The sequence below is a fragment of the Rissa tridactyla genome, chromosome Z, assembly GCF_028500815.1.
Source record: "Rissa tridactyla isolate bRisTri1 chromosome Z, bRisTri1.patW.cur.20221130, whole genome shotgun sequence".
NCBI lineage: Eukaryota > Metazoa > Chordata > Aves > Charadriiformes > Laridae > Rissa > Rissa tridactyla.
Genome location: NC_071497.1, coordinates 73,008,565 through 73,031,366, shown reverse-complemented (window position 1 = coordinate 73,031,366; position 22,802 = coordinate 73,008,565). Strand labels below are relative to the sequence as shown.

Here is a 22,802-nt window from a genome sequence, read left to right as displayed (position 1 = left end):
GAGGGGACTCTGTGAGGGCCAGGTTTCCAAGTTGCGTCACTAAATATGCCCTCCTGCAAAATACCTTAAATGTTCATAATTTGTCCCAAGTCTCTAATCAGCCCTTCTTATCTGACAGCACAAAGCCAACTGATACAACAAAACCCAATATAAAATAAAAAAAAAAATCTCCTTATCAAGATGTTGGTTAATAAAATTTAACATCGTCCTAACTTTGGTACTGAATAAGTGTAAATAATCATGGGATTTGGTTCATCCTCTCCCTTGTAAATAATTTATCCAACCTGGGACACATCGTCTCCTTCCAGAAGGGACCCAGGGTAGTTCTGTCCCTGCTATTCAAGCAGTGACGTAACATCTCTCCCAGCGCTGGCACTACCTAGTGATGAATGAAAATTTAAGCCCTCTTTGAAATCTTTTATGCAACCTGCCAGCTGAAGGTTTCAAGCTGCTTTAATGCATGCAGGATGCCAGGGAAATACTGCAAGCCTCACCTTAAGGAGAAAATGAGGCTGAAGGTGCCAGCCCAGCAGTGGTCAGCCTGGGGGTGCAATAGCAAAACCCCATCTGCTCTCTCCAAAAGTATCCTCACCAGGAAGGTGAAACAGCTCCATGCAAGCAAGCCTGCTCCTGCCGGCTATTATGTGGTCACTTAAAGCCTTTGATAAGGCCAAGCAAGACTTCAGCATTGGCCTTGTGCTTCCCAATCCATGTAAGATGAGAGAGAAGGTTTGGGCTATAAGATCAGCTATAAGATCAGCGATTAATCTTCAGAGCACCTCACAGTTGTGTTTTACATAGGCACTCACACCAGCGCTTGGGAAAGTGCACAATCTCTGCTGAATGCGAAGCTGCAGGTCATTTTCATTCCCAACACTGAATGTGTGCCATATTCAACCAGACTGCAACCAGCAGCCCCTGTGGGTGGTGGATGGGCTTCTGCTGTAAGGAGAGGAGGTGGTGGCACGTGAGGAGGAATGCCTTCAACACCTTCTGCTTTGAAAGCAGTGCTTGCAAGCTTTGCTTTGGGTTCCAGCGGCTGGGATAGAGCTGCGTGCACAGGCTCGCTCGGCACAAATGAAGCCAAGGCATCCATATGCTGTACATTAAGAGAAAGAGCGTTTGATCTCCTGCGCACTGGCTCACTGCTCAGATGCTCCCTCTTCCCCTCTTCCTCTCTGCAGCAGTTTCGAGGAGTACAGAGCCTGGTGTCAGAACCTGTAAGCCTGCATGTGTTCATCAGCTCTGTGATGGGAACGGCAGCATTTAACACGAGGCAGTTGAGAAAATGTTGCTGGCCACAGCTGCAAAACCTGCCCTCATCTTTTCCGTGATGGTGGCAGAAAAGAAAATTCCTCAAGTTGTATTTTCCCATTTAGAGATGAAGGGAAAAGGACTGCCAAAGTGCATGGAATATAGTCCAACCGATGTAACGCCTGGGTTAGCAAAGCAAAATGCGAACTTCCCCCAAGTGCAGGAGTTGTGGCCATGCATAGCCAAGGCCACCACGAAACCACGGCAGTCCTGCATGGGCAAGGGACAGCTTGGGTAACACCAGGCTTCAAGCCTGTCACTGGGCTGATTATTGTGTCACTGCTTCACATGCATTTTTGAGTCATTTATTGCAGCGGCCAATTAATGTTCTGCTAAGAAGCTACAGGCATCTCTGATCCACATTGAAGACGCTGGTGAGATAGGAGAGGAAAGCTCCACAGCCTGGAGGACTTGCGGGCTCTTCAGCATTGCCCCATTTGGGTGGGAACCGGGCAATACTGTAACTCGGAAGTGGTACAATGAGAGACATGCACAAGCAACCAGGTAACAATAGAAATGAGTTTTATTTTGTAAAAAGTTATAAAATGAATATTGTACAAAAATAAAGTCTGTAGAGAACTTTGGTTGATTAACACAAATGACTGAGACATAAATCGCAGGTGAAGTAAAAAACTCCAGAGAAGCACACTCCTGTCTTCAGTAAGGTCTAGAAAATAAAAAAAAAATCACGAACTTTACCCTTTTGTATTTTGAACATAGTGATTCGCTTTGGTTGCAGCTTCTTCAAGCTGCGCAGAAAATGCTTTGCAGCAAGTTTTCAGCAGCTGGGGCAAGTGAAAGCACAACTGAGCGCTGCACCGGGGCGACTGCCCAGCGGCGCAGCTGACCCTCAGCTTCACAGGCTTTTACTGCCCAAATCGTGCTGATGCTGGCGGCGGTGCCAGCTGTACCACCCCTGCCCACCGTGGAGGGTAAAATATCCCCATCTTGACAGTGCAAGAACCCCCGTGGGTGGGCACTAGGGGCTGCCCTCCGTCCACCTAGGAAAGCAGCGGAGGTCAGGGCTACATTACATTTCATATACCTTGTACATCTTTCTAGGCCTGTTCTGGACTTTTTTGACCTTTAGACCCTTCTTCTGTGGTGCCCAGAGCAAAATGAGTGCAGAGATGCATGAGATAAAATGTTGGACCATCACTTTTTGGTTTTCAGTAGGGATTATTTTCTTTTTCCTGTTGTTTTTGTGGGAGTTGATGCTTCACTGGTTATCAGGTATGTCTAGTGACCTGCACTGCTGCTCCTTCAGGAAAAAAGTCTCCAGAACGAGAGCTTGCATTAGCGGTCAGGTACGAATGCCTTTGCTGTACAACCTCCCTCATCCCAAGGAAACTCAGACTGTTCTGCTGCGTGGGTATGATCCTGTAACATTTCAGCAAATTATACATAACACTTTGTTTATTTAACACAATTGTTTACCTGCAGGCTATATTAAATCCAGGGCTAACTAGTAAGAGGGATTTAACCTCTTCTATATGGAAATATGGAAGGAAAAGCTTAAATAAATATAACAAGAAATTATAAGGCTAAATGTGATTATTTTCCATTTGTCAATAGTTATATGAGGTCAGTTGGCAAAAAGTGTGAGAAAAAAATATGGCTACATTTTAAATATGACTAGAATTAGTTTTTCTAACAAATTGCTAATGTTGAGCCAAGTCCTGCAACCCTCACTCGTCCAGAGCTATTGCTGCTCCTGTGCATGTATGACTGCAGTAATTTCCAAAAATATTAGTGAACAGGAGGAAGGGCTGCAGGCTTCAGCACTACACTTTGTGAACATAGTCAGGATTTTATTTAAAAGAAAAAAAGGTAAAGTAAGTGATTTTTTGCATTCAAGTTAACACTTTCAATCAAAAGCATGGACCGTTGTTCCCAACTTCATTGTCTCTCTATATCTTCCAAGCACCTTCTGCTTTGGCACCTTTGAAAAGAAACTTCAATAAATAAGGAAAGGAGACTCATTACTGAACTGTAATAAATAACAATAACTTAATCTCAATAAATATCTTCTGTATATTTATGTCTCTGAATGGATGCATTGCATCAAGTAGTCTCTGCTCACTCACAATGACCAAATAGAAATGTAGTTACGCAAGTGACGTTAGTCCTTTGTAAACCAAAAGAAACATGTTTTGTGTAGGCCGGGCTTGTTATTTCTCTTACTATAGTAGGAAGAAGTGCTTAAAAACTCAACTTGTTTCCATAGGTAACAGAAGAATGAAATCCTACACTCCTCTTGAAGAAACACGAGATGGAAATCACCAAACTTAACCAGTAAGTGGAACTGTTTTGCTTCGTATCAATACTGACCCTAGAGAACTTGAGCCTGGGAATTTTGATATTTGCCCGATATAGCATCTTACGAGGTTAATCTTACTATAGCTTAGAAATTGTCCTAAGAGCTTAGGAACTGCCCTTCAATGAGCAGTAACACAATGTCTTTCAGTAAAGCTGAGGGCACAGGGGATGAGTAAGGTACTCCTAAGCTACTTCTCAGCTAAGCTTCCTGGCACGGAACTACAACACAGCATGGTACAGCAGGGTTGTGTTTTTAAGCACATTCCTCATGGATCTGAGTCTCACTGACGGTGGACTGTGTCAAACAGCAAAGGGAGCGTGCACGCCATCCAGACGTCGCCATCTCCATCCGAGCTTTTATTTACTTTCCTGTAGGATGTCAAAAGCCTCCATCCTCCCACGCCGCCTCGCGCCCACCACCCTGGGCTCTCACGACCCCTCGTTCTGCATTCTTGGTCCTGTTTTCTCCGCTCTGAGCAGACGCTTCCCCGGGAACCTTGGTCCCTCTCTTTGCATCGTAGCAGGAATGCAAAACTGGCGCCGCCTCTGGCGTGCGGCCATCAGACGCATCCACACCTTTTTGCGGAATGTTTTTTCAGTATGTGGTAAACCAGGTTATCGTCCAAAAAGGACAGGTCATCATCAAAGGCTGTGGGTCTGCAACAAGCTTGCCTTACTTTGTCGGTGACTAGTTTTTTCTTTCTGGTTAAGTTCTTTAGAATTTTATCATAGGTGGTCTCGGCTGCATCACAAGATCCACTGCAATACCGGAAAATTAGCTCTTCTTTGGTTTCGTATCCCAAATCCAAGTCAGTCACATTTAAATGTATTTCTGTTAAGACACATCCCCGATTTTTGCCCTTTTGATTCCTTCTTCCCTTTTTGCTGGAATTCTCTATGTTCATGGCTGCGTTTTGCCGATTTCTCTCCCGCCTAGAAAAAACCGGAGTCTGTTTATCCGGTGACCTCCTCAGTCTTTTAATGGTGGCTTGAATAAAGTCCACTACCTCATCAAACTGATCTGGATAATCCTCTGGCATATTAGCTGTTTGGGAAAGAGAGAAAAGGCTTTGTCACACAATAGCTGTCATTAAGTTTGTCCATTTGTGGCTCAAAAATGTTAGACACATGCAAGCTGCTCTGCCCATCACTTCAGAGTGCATGCCCAGGACGCTCAGAAATCAGGGAGAATTTGGAATGGTTCAGATCATCATGGAAACTCAATTGGAGAAAAATAAATGAGATATGTATGCATCTCTGTAGGTGTCTGCTGATACCTGGTAGTACTCCGGCTTATCTTTCAATATTGAATGAGCCCTGTCAAAATCGAGGGAAGGGAATGCATACCATAATACGAGTATTAGTTAATGGGTAGATGAAGCTACTGTAGAGAGGTTATACAGGCTCTTCCCAGCAAAGCAGCAAAAGGACAAGGTTTCTTCAAAGCAATTTTGTGATTATAATTGTTAATTGTTTTCTTTTCACACCACGAGCAGTTAGTATTGCCAAAGCCACCTATCGATAAGGTTTTTTGGGCAGAACAGAAAGAGGAATTTCCTGGGGTACCTGTCTGAACTATTATTCCTGGCTGAATGCTTGCTTTTTTACTGCTTCTAAGGGGATAATTATTATCAGAGCTTTTGAAAAATTTCTCATAGAAGTCTTTTGTATCACAAGATGCTGATTAGACTGAGTAGAAATAGGTCAGAATAGAAGTCTTATGTTAATTTTCAGGGAAAAGTTATTAATGCGTTTTCTTTTTATGAAGTTAAAATACCTATTTCATTTTTCGCTTGAAATATACTCTACCAGTGATAAATTATTCAAGTAAATTAAATGTTGAAGTCAAGGAAATGTTTTGATACTAGCAGAATGAACTTCTTCAAGAAGGGTGAAATGGAATATGCTCTGAAATGTTCTCAGATTTCAGCATTTTGAAATCTTTAAACTTTCCATGGACTAAGTCCCTCAGTGTGATCTGCTCTAGTGAATACAGCAATTTAGCGGAGGGTAAGGCTGTCAGAAGCTTGTGTGTAGGTGCCCTTATGTGGTATTATTAATGATTGTCTCTTAAACACATAAACTACTTTGCAGTATTGAGGGGTTTTTTCTTATTCATTGTGTCAAAAATCAAGACTTGAGGACTCACTTCCTTTGCAGTAAGACCTAAGAGGATGCTTCTTTCTGTACTTAACTCCTAAGTGCCCTCCCATGTCACAGACCAGCATCACGCACCCAGCCCTGCATGTACGGGAGCTCCATCTGCAGAAGGACCCCTACAAATATCCCAGGAACTGCAAACATCTGGAAAGGCATTACCCAATGCAGTGCACCTAGCCAGGGGTTGGTACCTGCATTAAGCCACAAAGGCTTTCACCCAGTCAGCTGTTGCGATAGGAACAGCTCTTTAGGCAAAGGCTCAGCACCACATTTCCCTAGCGAGCACTGCAACAGACAGAAGCCCTGATGGGAGGCCAGGTAGCACATGTACCCAGCCCACACGTGGTGGCATGGACTCTGTTAACAGCAGAGAGGAGGACTTGAGGCTGCCTCCCATTGCCTAGCGAAGGTGCACCTTCATATCTTCAACAGAAGCACCAAATACGGAGGAGATGGGGGCAGCAGGGTCCTAACTCTGTTGGTGCAAAAGTCTGGTGAAACACAGTGTATCTGCAGGTAAGAAGGAAAATGGACCCCTCTGTGAAGCAGCCACATCCTAGAGGCCCCCCTCCATGATAAAACAGTAATGGATCAGAAGTATACAGTTTTTCACAGACGGCTGCATCAAAATAGTACAGACTGGTAAAAAAGTAATGAAGGCAAGCAATCTTTTACCTTCACATAATGAGGATGACACATGGGAAGTGGGATCCTATAACCTGTAGAGTTGAGGACTACGAAAGTAAATTACACTTTGTTTTATAAATATCCATGTAAAAGGCAACAATCTCGCAAACCAGTGATTGCCAAAAGACCTGAAGGAGGGATGGCTGCTATCTATACAGCTATATGGGACCTGAACATGGCAGGACCCTGCACCAAGCCCCATATTCCTGTGACAACAATGGTAAGTGCACCCTTCTTGCACTCCTCTGTCATTACCTCTGTAGCAGTTACCAAAATACCCACTATAAGACATATCTACTGCAGGCGGGTAGCTTGGATAGATGTATCCATTGGATGCACCACCAGCAGGACAGGCTGGTCTGCCTACACCATGTAAATGCCGCCCTACTGAGCAAGGCCAAGGTGATGGGTCAAAGCGAGAAGGGGTAGACACCTTGCTAGATTCAGTCAAGCAACATGACCCATGTGGAACTGGCATAGCCCCAGTTGCTGCAGTACCAGATTATTAGCATTCAATGAAATTCATGCAATTGTCAACCATCAGGAAGGGGACAAGAGCTTGTTACAGGGAAATCCAACATATATGTGGAGATTCTTGTCTGCAGCCTTCAGCCTCATACTTATGCCAAGCCTGGTGTGCTGCCAGTGCAGTGAGGGGAGTAAGTGTCCCCCACTTAAGGGAGAAACAAAACTGTGGATTACCTGAAGAGGTAACAACGCAACTAGGCACATCATTTTTAATCTGCTTGCAATTCAGGTGCAAAAATATCACCTACACATGTGACAGTGCTATATCCAGGAGTCTACTTTGGTTAAATATTAGTCAGACAGTTACAGGTTTCAAGCACTGTCCTGCCCATGCCAATCCCAGTATGCCCTGGAGGGCAGATAAAGAGGAGGAAAGACCCATGTTGTGGACTGTGTCCTTGCTCAGAGCCCATGCTGACATCTACCCTGGTTCATGCATGAGCACTACCCTAACTGCACTAAGGAAGCTAATGTTGCTGAGAGCCTTCTGCACTGCGAGTGGCCTACAGCATTTAAGGTGGAGGAAACAGGCCATAAAAGAGCCCTATGCAACACTTCTAACAGGCATGGGGTGTCAACATTCCAGAAGGTGGAAGCACTAGGGCAAAAAGTACATCAAGTGATCAGGCCAACAGAGTATCCAACTTGAGAAGCCCTACCTATACACTTGCTGCAAACAAAAAATGGGGTAATCGGCAGCACGACTGATCCCGCTGATCTCCCCATGGCTCTAACACAAACCATGCAAGAAGTGCTCCAAGCTGTAACCTGGGATGAGGTGTGCATGGCCAATATGTTTAATGGAGCTGGGGATCCCTGCTCAGCTGATCCCCTATTGTAACATCAGGCCACCTGGGAGACTCATTGGGAGTGATGCCAGCACTATGAGTACGATGAATGCAAATTTTCTGTCCCCAGGGTGGACTGAAAATATCCCAAGCAGATATTCAAATCTGTTGAGAGGACTCCTGCAGTGACCCCCAGTATTTGAAGATTTCTTCACTGGAGGAGACACAAGACACTTGGGTGATCTTAGGGAACTGGTGGGAGCAGTGGCTGCAGAGCCCACCTCGAGAAAATGTGCTGGACCTATTGACCATGGCTAGTGTCTCCCCACCTACTACCACACAGGCTTTTCTGTGGCTATGTGGGTACACAACATTAACACAATGGCAGCTGCATTACCGGGCTACTAGTGAGTCTTTGCAAGTTGCTGTAAGAAGCAACACTCTTTGCCGGTGGAGCCCCAAACTACTCATGATCGATGCAACAATGCTCTTTTTGGCATCTTCCAGGTGGACTGCCAATGTACGCCAAGTTTTCTTTCATGATTTAGCACCGTTCGAGGAACACCTCCAGTCCTCGCAATCAGCCAGCCTCTGGCTGGTACAACTCTGACTTATGATACATTCCCACAAAGCCAAGTTTCAACACAAACTCGGTAGCACGGGCCTGTGCTCTCAGTACTGCGTCAAGCGGAGCTGGACCCAGCAACCACTGAACCATGGACCCAAGCTAATTTTCTGCTGCTTAATGAAGAATAGTCATCAGCATGACTACAAACAGTCACTAGGAGTGGCTTGCAAGGGTTTAAAGCAAACCTTGATGGCCAGGAGTGAAGTGAGAGTTGACTTAGCAGCCTACGCCAAGGTGCAAGTCATGACTCAGTAGGGATATTCAAAGTACAGGTGTGAAGCCTGAGAGCCTGAAGAAAAACGCTGTAAAAAACTGCTGAAGTAGGACCCTGGGCAACCAAGCATTAATGCCAGCATTAACACCAGCGTGGCGGGTTGAAACAAGGCTGTAGAGGTAAGTGCTAAGGAAGCTACCACCAGACATCATACATGAATAAGCAATAACCACTGACCAAGGACTAAAGACCGTAAAAGGCTAATGGACAGAAGGGAAGGTGGAGAAGACTGACAGCAGGACCACCCCATCCTGATGGGCACTTGGTAGAAGTGCTCCAGGGATGCTGAAACCCCTGTGCTCCACAGCCACCACATGCTGAGCACTTGTTTGCCCTCTGCGCTGTGGTAAGTGCAAAGGCGGTGCTGAGCTGAGCTGCATGGCCAGGGAACACGACCGGGCTCACAAGGGCTGCCTTGGCATCGAGTGCTGGTTTGTAACCTGAATAAAGCCACTCGATTGAGGGGTACTTAGTTACCCCTCTGTCTCCAACACTGTTTAAAAAACGTTTATAGTCTCAGAACGAAGGTCAACAGCCCAGCAGCTTTGCTTCTCTAATACTGCATGGACTGTGCTGACCCTGACTGTGCAGCAGACAGAACTTTCCATGGGGATTTCACACCCCTGGGAGAAGCACATATTATTATCCCTTCCTGTAACATACACAATTTGCATGTGTGTATACGTCTGTTGTATTTACACATACACACATATCTAATTATACATACACATATTTTTTCAAAACAAGCTAGTTTACTGACAACACTTGCCTTCTGGTGGAAAAGCTGAGAGAACAAACACATGACAGATGCCTGTCACACTGTGCAAAGTGCCAGTAGAAAATGCTCGGATACTATGGCAATCCAAGCAGTAAAGAGCTCTGAGCAGCAGTCCCCGAGTCCAGGCTCCAGGGAGTGAAGGAATTAGAACCTAAAAATCCAAAGCCACTTAGCATAGAACAGGATGGAGTGGGACAGCATGGGATGGGATGGGATGGGATGGGATGGGATGGGATGGGATGGGATGGGATGGGATAGCCCACAACAGCATGTGCTCCATATAGGTTAGCGAAGGTTGACTCACACATGTGATGCACCTCAAAGCAGGTGTTTTCCGAGGGAAAAGGACCACATGTCCTGGAAATGTAAAATCCTCCCTCAGGGAACATGGGCCCTGTGTGTATCTCATTCACAATGTGGGAAAAAGGTGCACAGACTCCGCTGGGCCAGTGTGATGTGCTGAGCCCCGCCGCCTAGACCATGGTGCCATGAACACTCACAAGGCGGGTGCAAAGTCACGAGGTTTCATTTGGGTTTAATGTCACGTTTCTGAAAGCTGTTTCCTGCCTGTCCAACTCCCTGGGGAAATCTCTTGAAGATGGTCTGTGCATGGGCACGTATGTGCACATGTTTTTGCATCGCCTCTGCCTAGCACCCGGCTGGCAGGACTGCGGGGCCGGCAGTGGTGCCCGTGGGAGCTGTGTGCAGCGTGTGTGTCCTGCTCCCGCTCATCTTGCTCCCCCACAGCTCCCTTCCATGCTCCCTCTGCCAAGGACCTGACTACCCAGGCAGGAACAGGCAGAGCCTTTTCCTCTGGTGGCAACCAGAGCATGAGTTTGCTTTCTAGCGCTGGAGTATCAAGAGTGGGGGGTATGGATGGCAGTCCATGTGCCAGTCTGCCTCTGGGCACCTTCTCTGTCTCCCATGTCCTGCTGAGCCAGGGCCCTTGATCCACCAGGAGTTTCTCACATGACCAGAAAATTAATAAAAAAGCAAAGAAGGAAAGAGTGGAACACCACAGGACTGGTGCACATGGGAATCTGTAAGAGTGACCAGGCTGGGGGCACAGTTGGTGCCAAATGTCCAGGTCTCCAGGGGTCAAACAAAAAAAGAAGAAATGAGACTAATTTAAAACACTGATTAAACCCCCAAGAATATTTGCATCTTCTGCTTGCTGTTTGCAAGCCCTTTGCTTGCTTTCTGAACCTTTAGGGCACCCTCAGATCATAGCTTTGACCCAACCTCTTAGGTTAGGAATGTCCCTCTTGAACGCAAACTGAAATTTCTTGCCTCACTGCTGCTCTCTGGAACCCGAAGCTTTGACCAGCCTGTCCCCAAGCCAGTCCCTGTCCCTTGGGAAAGAGCTGGCAGCACATAATGGCACAGGATCCTGCAGCCAAACACCCGTGGTTCTCCCCACTGGAGCTCTGCTTGGGGCACGCAGGGAAACGTGCCTTCCTCTGGGCATCTTCCCCAGGGCCTGCCTCCGCCGTTCGGATTAATTAGAGACACCGTGTGCCAGCAGGATCAGGATCTGACACCTGCACTTTTTAGAAGAATAAATTATACAATGTTCAGATAGACTTCTACATAAAATAGGTCTAAATGAATATCCACACCAAACTCGTCACAGTCTCCATTAAGAAAAACTTGGACAATTTATTTCTGTCTGTTCAAATGTGATCACAATTACATTGTGTATAACTACTCCTTTGATTTCACTAGCAGCAGATTTATTTTAAAGCCAAATATTCCCCTGCAGTGGCAGTAACCCAGCATGGTAGAGCAAGAAACCCTCAGTTTGTACCTGACCACAAATTGATTTCAGTGGGAACAGATGGATCTTCAGCTTTTGAGAAAAAAAATCCAGTTACGCATTTTGGTGCCTGGTTATGGATTTAAAAGGCTAACTACAGTCCCTTCTGACCATACTGTCTTTTATGGTTTACCAGAAAAGCTTAAATTCTACTAATTGTAAAGTAAAAATTTATATAAGTGGATTTTTTTCTCTCTGTCTTTTTTTTTTTTAATCATATAAAACTTGATGTTTTAAGTTATTTGAGACTGTTTGTACTTTATAGAATAGTTTTCCATACTGATCTTGGGAAAATGTAAACACATCACTGCAGCCTCATTTGGCACTTTGCATATCCTGACTTAAAGTGATGTAATAGAAGTCACATAAGGTATACTAAAATTATAAAATTAGATTTTTGTTTTACATTGTAGCTTCTATGCATGCATTTGTGGCAATGTATAGCTACTACATCAAAATGTCAAGCCAAATATTTAATAAAATTACCAAGATATTTCACTTAAGCACATCTGTCTTTCAATTAGAGAAGCTGAAACAGCAGCATTCAGACTGTAGTTTAAAGTACAATTTCAAAGTTCAAGGGAGTTAATCCAGCTCATTATAACGGTAGGCATTATTTAGAAAATTCAGACCTAGATCTGTGTCAGGATCAAATGGCCCTTTCTCAAAAACAGTTCTGGTACTTTAATCCGAGCCCTTCATAACTAAAATATTTTCATTTCCTTTCTTTCCCAGTTATTTTTTAAGTTTCCTCCAAAGTTATACTCATAAGTACATTTCTTCTTAGATCATTTGCTAGTGGGAAATAGACAATGAATGTGCCTCTAACAGTGACTGCAACAAATCACCCCCATTTTTTTGTTGCTTATGAAGAGTACTCTGGTGTACCACTTATTCATTAGTCATATTTGTATTCAGCTTGATTTGCAGTAGTATTCTCAGGTACTTATTATAGTGGGCATGCCCTGTCTGAATACAGGATCCTTCCATCTCACAACACAAAGATGTACTTCAGGAGATCCTTGGAGTAACCTGTTTGTGGAAGCGCGACCTTAGTGAGGTTAAAATTACTAATGTGATGATCATTCTGCTTTGCAAAGTAAAAAAGCATCAGCTGTGGCAGGGATAAACCATTTATTTTATTGATAATGAAGTATTTTTCATGGAAAACAAAGCCTATCATGCAGGCATCAAAGCAAAGGCAGGTGTTAAAAATAGTTGTGCTGAAAGGTTTTCAGGATTTAAACAATTAAAATATCACATCTGAGGAATGACATTGCTTTCATGCCTTGCATGAAAATCCAGGGAGCCGACGGTGAAATGGAAACCGGTCGGTCATGTCCATTAGGAAATAGAGCACCAAACACACCAGGGCCAGCCCATCTTTAAATGTTTAATACAGTTCTGGTTCACTGCCTCACTCCTGGCCTCACCAGCTCCCAAGACAAGCTGCGTGCCCCCCTTTCCATGCCGAGGGCCCTCAGAGATGGAGCCTCTCACCGGTGTCGCTTGTCTCTCATCAAGGCAAAGTGCTAAGTAACCTGGAGGATGACTCCAGGGCCGCTCACACCAGTCAGGTACGGTGAAGCAGCACTGGAAAAAGGCACAGTGTTAACCTACCTGGTGTGCTTGTTCCTAATGCAGCGGCCAAGTTTTGTGTTTGTAGCTCACTAGCTAACCCTGCCGCTTCCCCTGTGTCAGTCATAACGGCTAATCTGCAGAGTACTTTGTATTTTCACACTGCCATGCTTGGCAATGCCTCTCCTTGCTTCCTTTGCCTGCTTTCTCACAGGTATGAAACGCTAGTTCCCACCAGAAGAAGAAAGGGGAGAACGAGCAGGACCACCGTAATTGCTGCCAGCTGGGGAAATTCCCTGAGGGCAGGGGGAAACAGCAAGGTCGGGTGAACTGGGTGAAGTAAAGGAAGCTGACCTGCCTGCAAGAGGTTCTTCATCCAGTTCAGGTGGGGTTGTTCACAAGATCCTGCCTGACTTTGGGCTGGAATCGGGTGCTGGATCCCTCCTCTTGCCTCTCTGGGGTGGGCAAAGGAGTGTGTCTCATCTGGCAGACAAGCAGCAACGGAGCAGCAGGAGGACATGGTCTTGCCTCTGATTCAGAGCTTGGAAAAACCAGCTGTGGAGCACGGAGGAGCAGACAGCTTCTCAGTGGTCACTCTCGAGGTTTTGTGACAGCTCCTGCAGCAGCTGCCAGGAGCCCATGCGCACTGGGGATTTATTGCAGGGGGCTGTCTGGGTACTCGAGCACCCACGAGGCAGCCTCTGCGCCTGAAGAAGTTACGGCATAAAGAGTGTAAAAGGGGGAAAAAGAAAAAGTGGCAGAGCCCTGCCCGAAGGCAGTGATGGAGCAGGAGCCAAACCTGGGCAAGGCACATATCTGTCTGTTGTCTCCTCACTTAAGCCCTCATACCTCTCCAAATCCATACCATGCTGAGTAAATATCTATCTTCCCAGCAAAACCTGGGTTTATGCTTAATATTTGGTTCTGTCCCAACCCTTCAAGAGCCTCAGATGAGTATGTATGAGTGGCACCTGACACCTGTGACCTCTGTGAGCAAGAATGCATGCAGCCAGCTAACGAGCAGGGCACTGACTTTAATGGAGGAAATACTGCTGGTAATAAAAAGAAATTCTCTTTAGCATCCCTGGTGCAGAAGTGATCCAGCCCAGCCCTCACATACATCAGTAAAGACCCACATCGGTCTCCCAGCCTCACTTTAGTGCCAGCTCACTGAATGGGAACAGCGTTCCTAAATAAATAACAGCTGTTCCCGGACTGCCTGTGCTCTTACCCTGCATCTCCCGATGGGTTCTAGGGGTGTTCCCAAGGAACAAACACAGGCAGTAAAGCAGCAGGAAGGGAACTTATCTCAGTCTCTTCCCTGGGGCAGTAAAGCAGAGCCATCCGGGCAAAACCATGGCTGATGACCCTCCTGCAGCAATCTCTGCCGCTATCAGATTTTGATCTGACCTATAAATAATACGTGTTCTTCCACTGTTGCCTTTCACTACCTGCATTTCAATGTGTTTACAATAGGAAAGATACAAAAAGTTTTAATATTGCAGCTTGGAAAATGTTATTATTATAACAATCAGACCCGGGCTCTAGGGCAGGTGCTACCTGCTCCTCTGCAGATGGTGTCGTGTTGGGATGTGTGGACCACGGCCTGCCAGGCGGCGCTGGCGTGTGCTCAGAAGAGCAAGCTCCTTCCTAGCTGCTATGCTGGATCCACACCTCCTTGTCAGAAGTTTCCTGAGTAATAGCTGGTTTTCCCAAAGAAATCTTACCTACTTGGGATGGGAGCAGATGTAGCCCAGCTGTTTGTATGTAGCTTGTTAGTTAAGGGGATACAATCAGCTTGCCTCTAAAAACGTGGCCACCTGAGACGTTTTGGCATGCTGCTGTAACGCTGCCTGGCCCCAATGCAGGAAAACAAGTATTTTTGATTTCAGTGTTTGCTTCTTTTGAAGACTATTCCTGCTCAATATTCATTAAACCATTTGTACAAGTCCCACTGACTCCAAAGAAATGTACCTGCAGGTTTCAGTTTAAGTGCTGTACCAATACATATAGCCTAAGTCATACAATGTGGCTTTATTCCTTAAAAAGAATGCTGATATTTGAAATTACTCACATAATTAATTTTCTGTCCTTGATCTTAAAACCAGAAATATTCTAATGTGTATTTTGTGTCTCAATGCTTTGTTCGTACCTGTCTCAAGTAAATCTCTTTGATTCTATTTTCTTCCTTCTCTTTGTAATCAGGACTGGATTTCCAAGAATCATTGAAATCTTTCCTTTGGTTCCCCTTACCAAATACTACTTGATCAGAAACTACAGCTGTTTTTGCCAAAAATTACAACTGTGCAGTGTCAACCATTCTACCAGCGCTAATGTGGCAGTGGCCTATTTAAATGTCTGAAGATCCTGAACATGGTTATGCTGCAATATTTAGTATTCTTCTTTTATTACTCATCATTAGCTTGTTACCTCAGAAGTACGAAAATCCACCACAAGTGTAGTTATGTGCGGTTTGGCCTAGGTACTACAAGTTTTAAGTTACAGTTCCTTGATACTGTACGGGGTGATGAATACTAGATGTTTGCACTGAATGTCCATCCCTGATCACCTCCAGTTGCAGGGGATGGAACTCTATGGCCCCGATGGCTTCTCTCAGCCTCTGTAACCTTAAATATTTCAAACCTACTTCATGCAGTCCTCATCAGGAACAGTGTAATTTACAAACACATTGCAACCTGTTAATCTGAGGATCATCCTCCAGTGGACAAATAATGCCTCTCCCATCAATCCATCAACAGTCACTACACAGCTGAAGAAACCTTTCAAGAAGGGTTTTGCAGCTTGTCTTCTGCAGACCCTGAACACAGGGATTTCTAAAACATATTGAAGAGGTCTGTGAAAGCGGTCCAAGAAAAGCACGTTCAGGTACGTTATCTAGCAACCCACACCTGCAAAACATCTAAAAAGGACCCACGCTTCCACCGGGAAATTTTTTAGGTCCCTAAATGGAAAAGCAGCAAAGACATAAAACTTTAAACAAAGGATAATTCTTAAAATGCGAATAAAACCATGCTCCCTTGCATTTCAGTCCTTTTCTCCTTAAGTCCCAGAATACTCTTCGCAGGAGTATATTCAGTAGTTAAACCTGAGACTGCAGAGAAATCAGCTTCTAGGGCTACATGCATCTGGATTTTACCAGATAAGTCCTGTTCTTTCTTTTTCTAGAATTTTGCCCACAAATGGGCCAAGTTGAATGCTTGAGATTTCTAAATGCCTAGACAACCTGGGCGTGAGCATGCAAACATACGCTGGCCCGGGGGCACAGGCACGTTTGGTCTGACAGTGGCTGGGTGCACCGGTGGAACTGGGTACGCACAGATCAAACAATGCAGGGTGGCACCTGCTCCGTGTGGCAGACACCTCTCCGACGCACGGGATTTACTGTAACTTCTGGGTGTCTTAGGCTAAAGCGCACATGCCACACCATAGGTGTGTTGAGCAGGAAAGCCTGGTCAGAAACATGAGAGTTCTGGTTCGTAACACTGAATGTGCCTAATAAATATTGTAGGGAAGGAAATGCATTCAGCTGGAAGTATAATTTAATACTGGTTTTGCCTTAAAGAGCCCTACAATATCATTTATTCTAGATACTTTCCACATTAATCAATAATGTTGCAACTAAATGCAGTAACTTAACATTAAATACGCCTTAACAGTGCTATGAAGAATTTTTAGCAGAGGTATAACGCACACATACCATGGTGTATTATAGCATGACAAACATCCCAAAGGAGCTCCAACAACAAATTACCACATAGTGGCCACAAAGTAACTCAGACGTTATGCAAAAAAAACCCTTTTTCCTCCTTTTAGGAGGGTAAAGCCCATGGCGAGATTTTTCATTTTTAATTCTACATGCTTACCATTAGTCTTTACTAAAGACGCTCACTCGATCAAAAGATTATATATCATATCCTGGACCTTAGGATACTCCAGTCCTCACATACATGCTGATTATGGCCATACAGCAGCACGCACTTACAAAATGTATTTGCTGGAAACCGTGTATAAGCCAAACCAAGTGCTTGGCTCCCTCTGCGCTGTCATGCTTCTGAAGCTGCTGACTTAGTATTTAGTTTATAATAATTTGGTTTATATTTGTTCTGTTTGCAGTTACTGTTTAAGCTAGCTCTGTCCTTCCCCGAGCAGACGAGCATGAGGGAAACGAAGAAAGGGTTTTCTTACAAACCTTATGAACTTTAGTACCCTTCTTTGTGTGAACTAAGCTATGTCATGAACGCTGATGCCTAAAACACTTGCGAACCCTGGATTCATCTCAAATGCACTGCATTTATGGAGGCTACTCTCACTCCAGCCTCCAGTCCACTAAAAAATGCAGAAGACTGCAATTGCCAACACCCTCTACCATCTCTAATTACTGCCCTGAACAGCAAAGGTCGGCACATTACACCTGATCAGCCCAGGAGGTTAGGACCTTGCCCGTAGGCTGGAACGAAGGAAGGTTTCAAGCCAATCTGAAAGGGATGGGGTAACATCAGGTGATCTCAGAGCACTTTGCAGAGAAAGCAATCCCATCAAATGAGAACACAAAAAGGTGTCAAGGGCCTGGGAAAACAGACCTGTGCACCTGTGAGGTGTTTGGCCTGTCCCTAGGAGCAGGACATGATCTCACAACCCTACTAACCCCTGCTGCAAGCGGTGTATGGGAGACCCAACCTCTCCGGAGTGAGACCAATGCACACCTTGGGGCGTGACGGCTGCTCCCCACCCAGCCTGTGCAGGGAATCGCTTTCGGGGAGAGCAGGGCACCCCTCTGTGAACCCACGCAGCACCCAGTCCTGCCCAGCACCCACATGCCAACGAGCCAACGTGGGTGGTAATGGCACTCCCACCGCTTTGTGAGCTGCCTCCTGCAAAGGCAGCTGACCAAGAGTATCTGCAGTGGTATTAATACATGGCAGGTCCACCAGCAGATGAGACGGGGAGCTGCAAGCACCCTGCTTGCTCGTGGCACACTGCCCTCTGCTTGTAAGAGAAACCTCGAAGAGGAGAGGGAAGCCTACATGGTGTAGATGTCACTCCTCTTGTGTATGTCTTTTGTGTGTTGAAGGGTCCATGCCACCAAATGGTAATCAGAGAGAAACAAATATGTCAAAGACACCGATGGTGGTGACTCGAGCAAAGTGCTGCTGTGCAGCTGTGTGCCCGGATGGGATCAGCCTCATGTGCTCTGTGTTTGCAGACTGCTCTCCAGACACCACACACTTTTAAATCAGCTAAAAACGGCGTAAAAGTGGATCAAAGTATTTCACTGCTCTCTTACGGCCGCCTTTCTGCAAGTATCCCCTGACTCATCCCACTTGGCAACGTAGCGGAGAGAAGAGTTTCTGACTTTTGGGCATGGGTGCTGCGTAAACCACCACCTTGCAAAGACCACAGGAACTTTTCCCCGATTTCTGTTGTGAAGAACAGCACTGCTTACTTTCCCCTTGCAATTAGGCCCATCTATTTGTGATCCGCAGTGTTAAGAGACGGAGACTAACCTATCAGCCCTTTCTCAAATGACTCTCCTGGGCAATAACCTGTGACCCAGCTCTGCTTGGCAAAGCCTGTGCCTGTACCCCGGAAACAGAGATTTCTGGAAGAGGCTGTCTGTTGGTACTACCATAGCTCACATAAAACACGGGTTATCTTTCTTCCCATTTCTTGTTTACCCAATCCACAGCAAAAAAAGAGGCAACAATGAGAAGTTTTGGACACCAGCAACAGGCAAGACCACTATTGCTGCCTGTTCCCTTGAGCTGCTGCGGAGAAACCAGCTCACCAGGAAAACACATTCCCAGAAGTAAGATTCAAGATAAAAGCAGGAATCATACAAATACGATCACCCTGGAAAGATGGAGCATTAACGGTCTCCCTCCTAGCAGCTTCTGCTGGAGCCACAAACTGACTGGCACCACTTTCCCCCTAGTGCTCTTCTTGCCACCGGCGCTGTGGCAAGCCTGCGGCCTGAAAAGTCGATCACTGCCTTTTGCAGGACAGTACCTATCCTGCTACACAGTTCGCCATGGAAAAGAAGATGACCGCGTGTGATGGCCCTGCAGCCCTGGCAGGCTGGAGCCCTGGGAGGAAGGACTTTTGGCCGACCTCCCTGCGTGGAGGGGCTGAAAGGACATCAGGGGCTGCTGGTCGGTGAGGGGAAGGAGCCCGGGCTGGGACACACGGAGGCGGCAGCCTAGGCAAGATTCCAGCAAGGGGGAAACACAAGTAAGAAAAGGAAAGAGAGAAGACTAAATGGGGGAGGACATAGATGTGCGCACAAAAGGGGAGATGGGTGTTGGGGAGGGGATGAAAGCGGAATCACGGCACGCAATTCCCCACTTGGTGCCTCCACACTGCGTTAGTCCAGCCGCTTCCGGAGAAACCAGAGCGGGGCCGCCCATGGCTGGAGCTGCAGCAGGCGCAGGGAAAGGACATGCCTCCAGATAAGGAGATAAAAATGAATCCCAATTACTGGATACTGTCTGCGTCCTGCAATGAGCTAAACAGGGAGGGCTGGGCAAGGGCAAAAGGAGCAGCCTCCAACCTGCATCTGTGCCTTTGCCAAGTGAACATCTTCACAGTTCATGGGAGTATTTTGGCACTTCTTACGGAGTCATATTAACTCTCACTTTAAAAAGCCACCCGAGTTAGTGTAACACTCACAAACCACTGTGAAAATCCTGTATCTGCTATTGTAGGAGACCTATTATTAGCGAGGCATTATTATTATCTGTCATTTGGATTGTAAGCTGTCTTACTGTGAGCCGTTTCACGTGGATTGCTCTGCACCAAGCTCCCAACCCTGCCACTGCTACTCTTCTGTAAATTTCCACACGGACACACTAATTTCAGTATCAGGATCCAAGCAGGATATAATGAAACCCAGCAGCACTCCAGGATGTGTGCAGTGCCTCCCACCATGGAGCCCAATCTCCATCAGGACTTGCTCCCACTATAGACAGTGAATAATTGCATTGGCAGCTCTGAGCAGGGAGAGGAGGCTGAAGCAGTGGGGAAGCAGTTTCAGTGCCTGCACTGCGAGGTGTATGTACCTGATGCTCCTCTGGGCTCCTCTCCACACAAATAACTTTCCCATCTCTCCAGGTTTTTCAACAAAAGAGATCTTACTATGGCCAGGAATGTAGGGCTGGAGGTGGGGAGGGAGGTGGGGCATTGCCACAGCCATTGCCAACTCCAAGCTTTGGAGGATGACTTGGTTTGGAGCTGCTGGAGCCAGACCAGAGCCAGTGACCCTGCCTGGGGGAGAAGTGGGGGCAGAAAGTGGAGGGGGCCCTTCCCTCACCCTGATGCCTGAGCAAAGGGGAGCAGGTTTAGCAAGACAGACAGTAGTGGCTACAAAGGGGAATGTTTCTTACAGTCACTGTGCACAGCATAGGGAGGCAGCAGGCTGATGGGGGAGAGATCATCTTCAGGCCCCTCTACCACTGAAGGGGGCCCCTTGGGAGGCGTCTTACCGGTGGGCAGGGGCGAGGTGGAGACCGTGTTGAGCAGCACCACGCAGACAGCCACAACATCCCATAACTTCATCTTAGATCTCCTTCCAACACGGGCCCCTGGCAGAGAGGAGAGGCAGGGTTAGCTCCCAGCTGCTGCCGCTCCCCCAGTCCTGCCCCCTCCTTGCCAACCCAGAGACGAAACTGAGGCAGCCTTGCACCCCAGATCAGCCTGGTCCACCCTGGCCAGGCCCGGGGACAGAGCAGAAGGAAACAACCTGTGCCCAGCTCAGCCTCCCACTCCATCGCCTCCCAGAGCACAGGCGGTGGGCTCTGCCCAGCCAGGGGTGAGGGAGAGAGTGGTGCAGGATGGCCTCCAGCCCCTCTCTGCCCAAGCGAGCTGCTCTGGGGGATGTGGGCAGGCAGGTCCCACGAGCCTTTGCCCATGGACGTGTCCCTGTGCTGGCAGACAGGTCACCTTGTGCCTGTCCTCCTCCAGCACCCATGCGGCGCCACAGCACCTGTCCCCGGCTGGGCCACAACGGACTGGCCTGATGTGGGGTGCGGGGCTGCGTGGATTTGTTGTGCTACAGGCAAACCTTCCTTTCCCTTTCCTTCTCTTCTCCTTCCCCTCTCCTCTCCTTTTCCCTTTCCTCTTTTTTTTCCTCTTTCCCCTTTCCTATCACCTTCCCAGTCCTCTTTCTCCTTCCTTTGCCTCTTTTTCCTTTCATTTTTCTCTATTTTCCTCTTTCCCATTCTCTTCACTTGTCATCTTTCCTTTCCCTGTCCTCTTCCTTTTTCCCTTCCTTTCTCCTTTCCCTTTCTTCTTTCCTTTTCCCCTCCTCTTCCCATTTCCCTTTCTCTGTGTTTTAATATTTCTGTTTTCCTTCCTCTTTCTGTTCCTCCTTTTCTTATCCCTTTCCTCTTTGTTTCCATCTCACTTTCATTTTCCTTTCCTTTTCCCTTCCCTTTCCTTCTCGTTTCGCTCGTTATCTCTTCATCTCCTCTTTTCCCTCTCGCCCTTTCCTTTCCTCCTCTACTTTTCCTTCCCTTTCTTTTCCCTTCTCCTTTCCCTTTCCTTCCCTCTTCTCTCCTTTCCTTTCTCTTCTCCCTTTCCCTTCCGATTCCCTTTTTCTCCTCTCCTCCTCGCTCCCCGGTCGCCCCGCCCGCAGACAGCCACGACACGCACCCGATGCCCGCCGCCGCCGGGGGATCACAGCTGCCCCCAGCCCGGTTCGCCCCGTCCCGGACGGGGGCACAGGGCAGTGGCAGGCCCGGGGGGGTGCAGCCCGACCGGGGGGGACGCTCGGCGGGTCTCGGTGCGCGCCCGCCGCCCGCTTTCCCCGCCGGCCGCTGCCCTCGCGCCTCGCCGGGTCCGGGGGGCTGCAGGGCGGCCCTGTGCCCCGCGGGGGAGAGTGCCCGCCCCGGTCCGCCCGCCCCGCCGCGGCCCCCGCCTCGCCCTCACCTCTGAGCTGGTCTCGTTGGACCCGAGATGGACATTAACGCCGGGGAGCCGAGCGGCCGGACGGGCGATGCATGTGGGCCAGGTCGGGATCCGACCGCCGGGAGCCTCTTTGCGCCGGGGTCGTGGGGGGAGACGTATGGAGAGCGGGGGGCGAGGTCGCAGGTCTGGATGGAGAGGTGGAGGGGATCCGCCAGCACAAGCCCCGGCGGCCTCCCCCGCCGCCGCCACAGGTGCTGTGTCCGCGGCAGGAGCGGCGCCGCGGGGGTCTCTGCCCGCTCCGGCCCCGCAGCCGCGCTCAGCAGCGGCGGGAGCGGCCCGAGCCGCGGGGAGCGCCGCCTGGCAGCGGGAGCTGGCTCTGGGTGCTGCTCTTGGGACCCTGCCTGGAAATCTGAGAAAGACACTCCATCAACAACTGCGGGGAGTCAGATGAAGACATCAGGGCTCCTGTAACGCCAGCTGGTCCAGCACCGCGGGGAGCCGCGCACCGCTCGGACACGCAAGCAACGGCGGGAAGAGGGGGGGAAAAAAAAAAAAAAGGAAGAAAAACCCCACGAAAAAAACCCCACGCCAGCTGAGGAGGGAAGGGAAAAAAAAATAAAAAAAAAAAATCAAAACACCCCCCTCAGCTTGCTGGGAGAATCAGAGGCCGGCGCTAGGATCTGTACAGCCGGTAGCAGCAGCAGCAGCAGCAGCAGCAGCGAGGCTTCCTCCTCCAGATCGGGGGTCCCGTCGCGGCGAAAGCTTAGATCCAAGCGGGGAGCGTGGCGGGACCGGCGGCAGGCCGGGCCGGTGCCGGGGAGCCTCCGCTGCGGCTGGGCCCGGGCGCGCCCGGCTCCCCGGGGCCGACGGGGCTGTGCGGGGTGGGGGCGCGGAGCCGGGCGAGGCGCGGGGGGGAACCGCGCCGGCGGGCGGAGGGGAGCGCGGAACCGGACGGGCGGACGCGGGGGCTTTGCCAGGGCGACTCGGCGCCGCAGATGGATTTATAGGGC

The 22,802-nt window shown here is 48.1% G+C and overlaps 1 protein-coding gene across 2 annotated transcripts; it reads right to left on the bottom strand.

The window, feature by feature from the left end:
• Positions 1–1,877: 1,877 nt before the first annotated feature.
• Positions 1,878–22,648, bottom strand: GDNF (glial cell derived neurotrophic factor). Of its 2 annotated transcripts, none has more exons than XM_054186593.1 (3): positions 21,814–22,648; positions 20,370–20,468; positions 1,878–4,678 (listed from the first exon to the last, which is right to left on the bottom strand). In XM_054186593.1, the coding sequence occupies exons 2-3, from the start codon at positions 20,440–20,442 to the stop codon at positions 4,194–4,196; spliced, it is 558 nt and encodes a 185-aa protein (XP_054042568.1). In that variant the 5' UTR covers positions 20,443–20,468; positions 21,814–22,648; the 3' UTR covers positions 1,878–4,193. The 2 variants fall into 2 exon arrangements, with proteins under 2 accessions (XP_054042568.1, XP_054042567.1); XM_054186592.1 differs by having other exon boundaries at positions 20,271–20,468; positions 21,814–22,642.
• Between the last annotated feature and the right edge of the window lie 154 nt (positions 22,649–22,802).

Excerpts from the sequence above, each read along its gene's own strand:
- GDNF (XM_054186592.1), bottom strand. The coding sequence starts at position 20,442 with ATGAAGTTATGGGATGTTGTGGCTGTCTGCGTGGTGCTGCTCAACACG. Across the intron at positions 4,679-20,270 it reads CTATGCTGTGCACAGTGACT|CTAATATGCCAGAGGATTAT; the intron begins GTAAGAAACATT and ends TTTCCCAAACAG.